At 45.7% G+C, this 8,464-nt stretch overlaps 1 protein-coding gene across 1 annotated transcript in view; it reads left to right on the top strand.

Moving 5' to 3' along the window:
* dnmt3aa (DNA (cytosine-5-)-methyltransferase 3 alpha a) overlaps positions 1–8,464 on the top strand; it is a 105,709-nt gene that overhangs the window by 56,536 nt on the left and 40,709 nt on the right. Inside the window, exons 8-9 of the mRNA XM_084315175.1 lie at positions 6,323–6,481; positions 8,223–8,330. Of these exons, the coding sequence (XP_084171301.1) occupies positions 6,323–6,481; positions 8,223–8,330 (267 nt within the window). The remainder of the gene's footprint in view (positions 1–6,322; positions 6,482–8,222; positions 8,331–8,464) is intronic.

Genomic DNA, 8,464 nt, shown 5'->3' with positions numbered 1-8,464 from the left:
GCAGACTGACGGAATCATGTCTGCTATTCAGCGCCAACCACCATCAACAACCTTCATAAATACATTCAACATTAATGGAATAGGCTAACTACCAACTTAGCTGTAGCAGTTAGCTGTTATATGCAATCACATTTGTTCAACTACGGGGTAGTAGTTGACCTAGTTGTTAGCTTAAGCTAGTTAGCTAGTTAGACAAAATGGCATCCAATGTAATAAAAAAAGTCAACCAACAAACTCGATTCTTGTACCGGATCTCCTCACTGGTAAACAAGAATACCCTGAAGACTCTGGCAGGAGCACTCATTCAAGGGTACTACGACTATGCTTGCACCTCATGGTACCAAAGCACCTCAAAGGCGCTAAAAACAAAATTACAAACATCTCAAAACAAACTGGTCAGACTACTGCTTGACCTTACTCCTAGAACCCACCTCACCCCTGCCCAATTTGACAACCTAGGATGGCTTAGAGTAGACGACAGAGTACAGCAACTTGCAATGGGCCTGGTCTACAAGATACACTACACGACCAAGGTACCCATGTACATGTCAAAATACTTCCCAAAGGTCAGTGAATACCACGATCACAACACCAGAGGGAGCTCCACAAATCATGTTAAACCCAGATTTGGCTCAAACAAGGGACTAAACACGTTTCGCAATTATGCCACATAAATGTGGAACGCCCTACCCAAAGCTGTAAAGGAATGTGAATCACTACCCACTTTCAAAAACACTCTCAAAAAACACCTACGGGAGACTGCAATTCGAAACTGGCCCCTGTAAATGTCCTAACACAACCCCCTCCAATGTACAGTAAATTACCAAGTATGGTCTTGTCAATATTCCAATGTACAGTTTTGTTTGTACAGTTGTACAGTGTCCCCCACCCCCCCCCACCCAACCACCTCCAGTGTACAGTCCCCCCCCCCCACCTACCCAATCCAATGTACAGTTTCTACGTCAAATGTATATACTCTTTTTTTCTGGACTATTTTTGTATCACAAACTACTGTATTTGCAAATCTGGTATGTCATAAATGTATAGATGTAGCAGTACTGTCTATCTGTATGTCATGTATGTCATATTATGTTACGATGAATTGAAAATGGGGGACCCTGATGTAAACAAGACGAAAGTCTTTCTCTGGTCTGCATCCCCTTAACAATTGTATGTATTGAGCTGTACTGTACTGTACCCATTCTGCAATCTGTTAATAAAGTTTTCATTCATTCATTCATTCATTCAGCTGTGGTTATTTACAAACATGTAGATGAGACTAATCATATACAGATCGAGAACATGGCTAACAGTTGGGAATTCTAAGGTACATCTTATTTAAGCATGTAAAATGGCAACTAATCAATTCAATCAATTAGATTACCAATATTATATCAACATGAACATTTGGAAGGGAACATAATAGTATTTTATTTTAGTATTTACTATTATAATATTAGTAGCCGATTAATTTGCAGCCCGTCCTAGGTTCTGATTGGCTCTCTAGGTTAGCACTTTAGCTTCTGATGCTGTGGTGGGCACAAGTCCTAACATTGCTAACTAAACTTTTAGTCAGAGAAAAAAACTTCACGAGTCACGACTATTTACGTCCATGTGCTGTAAGGAATCAGGAATACGGAAAGCACATTGTCTTGTAATAGAATGACTTAAATCACTGCAAGAGCTAGTATAGGCTAGCTAGCCCTCATGAACCGGCAGACACCAACAGTAGAATATGCACTAGGCTACTGCACGCACCTGTCATGTCACTGTTGGTTCCTTCCACTTGAACTTCATCATCATTAGCAGCAGCAGCTACTCTAACGCCAGCCCTTCCTCTACTAAACATGTCTGTAATTTTAGAACATTGTTCTGCGTCTTTTACTAGCAATTTTAGTTTTTTTATTCTAGCTTTTTCAGCTCCACCCTTACATTTTTTTTGTGTTCTCCATTTATGCGCTTCTAGGCCTACTCGCGGTTGGGAGGAAACGTGAATCTCATTCACTGATGTCTCATGTCTCATTCAAGACTGGCTAACAAAAGCATGTCTTTCACTTAACACCAAGAAAACAGTGTGTATGATGTTTACAAAGTCACCAGTAGAAGTCACTCACTCTAATGTGTTTCTGGGAGAGGTGGAGCTGGACATTGTACATTAATTCAAGTATCTTGGGGTCACATTGGACTCTACATTGACCTTCAAAAAGTCATGTGAAGAAAGTGACAAACACAGTAAAAGTTTAACATAGAAAACTTCAGGCAGATCAGGCCCTGCCTGCCAGTTAATGCTGCAAGGATGTTTCTGCATTCAATGATTTTATCACACATCGAGTACTGTTTTATCAACTGGTCTCTTTCATATGTCACTACTCTTACACCAATATAATTACTCTACAAAAAAGCCATAAAAGTATTTGATAGGAAACCAATTTCATTTCATCACTGTAATGTTTTAGAAAAACATAACATGCTAAGTTTCGAGAATTTCCAAGTTTTCAAATATACTTGCTTCATGTACAAGGTTCTGCATGGACTTGCCCCTCCCCCATTGAATGAGTTCATCCAACAGAAAGGAAACACTGGCATTACCACCAGAGCCATCAGTAGAGGGGACTGTAAGGTGCCTTTTCGGTATACTACCTTTGCAAAAACTGTGTTCTCTGTTAAAGGTTATATATTTTTTTTTCTTTTTTATATTTTAAAATAGTACACTCATTTGAGTAGTGGAAAAGGGGTAGGATTAAATAAGTGTATACTTCTTCCTACTCCTTTTCGAACATGTAGATTGAGTTGTGTTTTGCTTTTGTTATTGTTTGTTTGTATTCATTGCATGTTCGAAATAAAGATTTCAAATCAAAAGGTGGTAACTACTGGAATAGCCTACCAGTTGTGATTAGAGAGTGCCCTACATACTCCATGTTCAAGACCCATCTCAGGCCCCGTTTAGACGGAAACGCTAGCAGGTGAATCCGCAAAAATATTTTTGCGGATGTGCCTTTCGTTTATACGGAAACGGCGTTTTTACGGGGTGAAACCGCAAAAAAGTGAGACTACCTTCCAGAGTGGAATTCCTAGAAACGCAAAAGCTTTGCGATCTCGTCTAAACTATCAAAACGTATAAATCTGTTAAAACGATGACGAACGGGTTGTCACGGCTCTGGTCGCGCGTACTGCTTACGTCACAGGTAGCAGGTAAGCGCCAGTAGCCGAGACGTAAACAAAGCAAGTATGTCTGACTTATATCAACGGAGATCACCTGAAGGCTACATTGGCAGTACTTTTAACCCTTTCACTGCCACACGACAGAAGGTTACCCCTTTACTATCACACAACCGGCTGTCGTGTGGCAGTGAAAGGGTTAAATACACAAGAATCTGTCCCGCGGCGACGGCGTGAGTGGACCCACTGTCTGTGAGTGACTCTGCTTTGGTGCAATCACATTCCCCATCCACAGTCTGCGAATCAGAGGCAGAGTAGGGCGGGTCTTCACAGCACGTCATGTGACATATGCGCCAATCGTGTGACAGTGGGTCTCCGTCGTTACAGCGTCGTCTGCACGGAGAATTCCACTCCAAAACGCTTGTCTAAACGTAAAATTAAAAGTGAAACCGCAAGATCACTTTTGCGGTTTCTGTTCACAAAACGCTCGTCTAAACGGGGCCTTAAACTGCATCTTAAGGCAAACCAGAACTGTGATCATTTTTTATCTGATTTAGTTTATGCAACTTGTTTATTGTTTTATTGCCGGCCCACACACTGGCCCACACACCGGCCCACATAATGGCCCACATACCGGCCCACATACGGCCCACACACTGGCCCACACACTACACCAGCCCACACACTACACCGGCCCACACACCGGCCCACATTAGTGGCCCACACACTGGCCCACACACTGGCCCACACACCGGCCCACACACTGGCCCACACACCGGCCCACACACTGGCCCACATACTGGCCCACACACCGGCCCACATACTGGCCCACACACCGGTCCACACACTGGCCCACATTAGTGGCCCACACACCGACTCACACACTGGCCCACACACCGGCCCACACACTGGCCCACATACTGGCCCACACACCGGCCCACACACCGACTCACACACTGGCCCACACACCGGCCCACACACTGGCCCACATACTGGCCCACACACCGGCCCACACACCGGCCCACATACTGGCCCACACACTGGCCCACACACCGGCCCACACACTGGCCCACATTAGTGGCCCACACACCGACTCACACACTGGCCCACACACCGGCCCACACACTGGCCCACATTAGTGGCCCACACACCGACTCACACACTGGCCCACACACTGGCCCACACACCGGCCCACATTAGTGGCCCACACACTGGCCCAAAAAAAAAAAAGTTAAAAAAAAGAAAAGAAAAAATTATATATATATTTTTTTTTTGGACCAGCCCACTTTGGTTCCGGCCCATCGGGATTCGTCCCGAACGTCCCGATGGCCAGTCCGCCACTGCCTCTTGGTACAGTGGTCTGTGATGTCGCCCCCGGTGCGGGAGACCGGGGTTCAACTCCCACTCAGGGCAATCCCTTAACAGGGGTCGAATCGAAATAAACACAACGCAGTAAGATCACACCGGTCACATTAGCGGGGTGGGAAACCCGGTGAGGGTGGGTCCTGGTCGCGTCTATTCGAAAGGCAACCGGTTCATGCTTCCGCGTTCGCGTTTTGCGCTCTGATTGGCCACTGCTGTTTCTGGTCGCACCAATCGTGTGACGGCAAGTTATTTCGCCGGTTAAGCTTAGGCACTCTTTCGAAGTTGGTTAAGGTTAGAGTTTGTCTTAGAGCATGGCGATAGAACGCCAGCCCTGATTCCAAACTCTAACCTTAACCAACTTCGAAAGAGTCGCCTAAGCTTAACCAGTGATAAACTAGGCGTTAGGTAGTTTGCTGCTGGTCGAGGCGGAAATGGGTGCGTCACGCGATTGGGCGCACATGTCACATGACCAGAAACGTCAGTGGCCAATCAGATTCGCAAAACGCATGAACCGGTTGCCTTTCGAATAGACGCGTCCTGGTCGTTGTAAACAGCGACTCCTACAGTTCGGTCGGGGCGCCTGCACAGCAAGGGAAGGATCTAGGAGAGGTAGTGTGACCTTCCACACGTTACACTCTCCCAGTGAGAGTCCGCGCTGCCAGGTGAAAAGAAGTGGTGGGCTGGGTACACATGTGTGTCGGAGGAAGCATGTGATAGTCTCCGCCCTCCCAGACCGACGGTAGGGGGTAGAGTGCGCAACGACCAGGAAGGGGATTGGGAATTGGCATGACAACTAACATTGGGATGGGAGAAAAAACGGAAAAAGAAGGGGGGAAAAGATAATAAAAAAACAAAAACATACATTTATAAACTACTGATAAAGAACACTACAAACCATGAATTTCAAATGTATATGAAATGTATTTATTTAATTATAAAAGTACATCACAGCAATGATCAGAGTGTAATGTTAAGTTGCTCACGACCTCATAACATGTACATACAATTTTGTAACACTTTTAAAAACAAACATGTTCTACTCCTTTCTATTTCTCACCCCTTTTTCAACTCTCCATTTCTTACCCCCTCCCTCCGTCCCTCAACCTTAAACCCCAACATTGAGCAACATTCTGATTAATTTGTACTGACTTATTTAAAAATTCTACTGACCTGACATGCTAGAAGGGGTATACTATTTAATCTATGGCACAATGAAATCTAATGAGAGGTATGTGGCTGGTTGAAGTTTTCAACCAGCAGATCTATTCTGGGCTTGGTTTTTGAAAGTGCTATTATGAGGTCATGCTGAGCATTTAGTCTGTTTCTGTATTTGTTTTTCAGGTATGCTAGAGTAGAAAACCCAGATTCACATAAGTATGTGGTGCCAAACTGAATCAACACATCTACAGCTTAATTTTTTTTTTTAAATCTTTATTTTATTTTTATTTTTTTTACTTTTTTTTATTGGCGACCCAATAAAAACAGGTCCGCGACCCAGAGTTTGGGAAACACTGCCCTAATGGTTCTCAAAATTACATTATTACCCTAGGATTGATAGTCATTTTGATCCAGGGTTCTGTTTTCCAAACCGTAGTGCTAGTAAAAATGTAATCTAAAAAGAATAGGTCTAAGGCTCTACTAAACTGGCATGTTGGTCTAAGGCTCTACTAAACTGGCATGCTGGCCTAAGACTACTAAACTAACATGTTGGTCTAAGGCTCTACTAAACTGACACGTTATGACAGCCTTACTTCAACAGCTGAGACTAGTCACTGACCTCTCCTTTGTGTGTCTGTAGGACAGCAGGGGATTCGGCATCGGGACGCTGGTGTTCGGCAAACTGCGGGGGTTCTCCTGGTGGCCCGGCAGGATCGTGTCGTGGTGGATGAGCGGTCGGAGTCGAGCGGCAGACGGAACCCGCTGGGTCATGTGGTTCGGAGACGGGAAATTCTCAGTGGTGAGTTAGAACTCTTCTCTTCAGGTGGAACCATCAGTTACTACAGTATGTACACAGACGGTTTCACTGGAATCCTGTTGCGAGGGGAACAGTTTGGACCCAAGTGTGTTTCCTGTCAGTTATTGTATTAAGCAAACATTGCAACAGGACATTAACTTGGGTCCTTCCTTTTACAATGTTATTGTTGTGACTTTGAAACCATCTATAGACCTGTTCGCTGTTTACAAACATACCGTGTTCGAGCCAATCAGCAATACCAACTGAGTCACGTGACTAAGTTGCCCCAGACCTGCGCGAGCTGCTGCGCTAAAATAATACTACGGGGCTCTTTGGAGAAACCATGACACTCCTATATTGTAGTCTGCCCTGTTGTTCTGACCAGGTATACGTTCCTTTCTGCCCCGGTGATGCACTCGCACAGAGTATGACGTATATGGCGAACAGGTCTATAGAGAACAAAAATGAATACGGAGCAGGTTCTGATTCATTGATACAGTGTTTCCATACCTGGGCTATTTAGTATTTGGTTTGTTTTAGCTTAGATGCTAGATGGGCGGCCAGCAATGTTCCCTCTAATTTGAAGCAAAGTGAAAATCTCTTGAGGGCTATGCTGAGCAGTGTGAGTGGTATGGTCTCTTACCACACCTACCACTTAACAACCTTTCTGATCAGAGATCAGTGGCAGGCAGTGGTTTTTCCTCAACAATTGTACTCATGAGAACTCACTGATGAGTCCAACACGAAATGATTGGTTGCTGTAGACATAGGGCTACCAGTGTCAATACCGCTGTCTCATTGATAGGGAATGTTGCATCGCACTTCTAGATAAATAAAATGTAAAAGATTCCCATCTTTCTCTGTACTTAAATAATCGTTGACATTATTGCTTTGCGTTGTATGCATGAACGGGCTGAATTCAAATAAACTACAATTTCACCGAGTTGTTTTGGTTTCAGAATCTTTATATTGACCCTTGAGCTTCAAGCATCAAATCATCCAACATGTGAAGATCAATTTTTTTTTTTTTTTTTTGCATATTCTCTCCTCTCTTTCAACTCACTCCTTTCCCCTCTACTCCTCATCTCTCTCTATCCCTCTTCCTCACTCCCTCTCCTCTCTCTCCCTCCTCCTCTCCCCTCTCCTCCTCCTCTCCCCTCTCCTCCTCTCTCCCTCTCCTCTCTCTTTCCCTCCTCCTCTCCCCTCTCCTCCTCTTTCCCCCTCCTCCTCTCTCCCTCCCCTATCTCTCTCCTCTCTCCCTCTCCAACTCTCTCTCCCTCTTCCTGTCTCCCTCTCCTCTCTCTCACACTCCTCCTTTCTCCCTCTCTGTTCTCCCTCCCTCCTCCTCCTCTCCCCTCTCCTCCTCTCCCCTCTCCTCCTCCTCTCCTCTCTCCCTCTCCTCTCTCTTTCCCTCCTCCTCTCCCCTCTCCTCTTTGCCTCTCCTCTCTCCCTCCCCTATCTCTCCTTCCTCCTCTCTCCCTCCCCTATCTCTCCCCCTCCTCCTCTCCTCCTCTCTCCCTCCTCCTGTCTCCCTCTCCTTTCTCTCACCCTCATCCTCTCTCCCTCCTCCTCTCTTCCTCCTCCTATTTCCCCCTCCCACTCTCCCTCCCTCTCCCTCATTTTCTCTCCCCTCTCCTCTCTCCCCTCTCCTCCGCTCTCCCTCTCCTCCTCTCTCCCTCCTCCTCTCCTCCTCTTTCCCTCCTCCTCTCTCCCCCCTCCTCTCCCCTCTCCTCCTCGTCTCCAGGTGTGTGTTGAGAAGCTGATGCCTCTAAGCACCTTCTCCTCAGCCTTCCACCAGCCCACCTACAACAAGCAGTCCATGTATAGGAGAGCCATCTATGAGGCTCTGCAGGTACTCACTCACTCACTCACTCACTCACTCACTCACTCACTCACTCACTCACTCACTCACTCACTCACTCACTCACTCACTCACTCACTCACTCACTCACTCACTCACTCACTCACTCACTCACTCACTCACTC

The sequence above is a fragment of the Notolepis coatsorum genome (genome assembly GCF_963971535.1).
Source record: "Notolepis coatsorum genome assembly, chromosome: 5".
Lineage (NCBI taxonomy): Eukaryota > Metazoa > Chordata > Actinopteri > Aulopiformes > Paralepididae > Notolepis > Notolepis coatsorum.
Note: the sequence above shows the minus strand (reverse complement) of the source record. Positions and strands in the feature narration are given on the sequence as shown.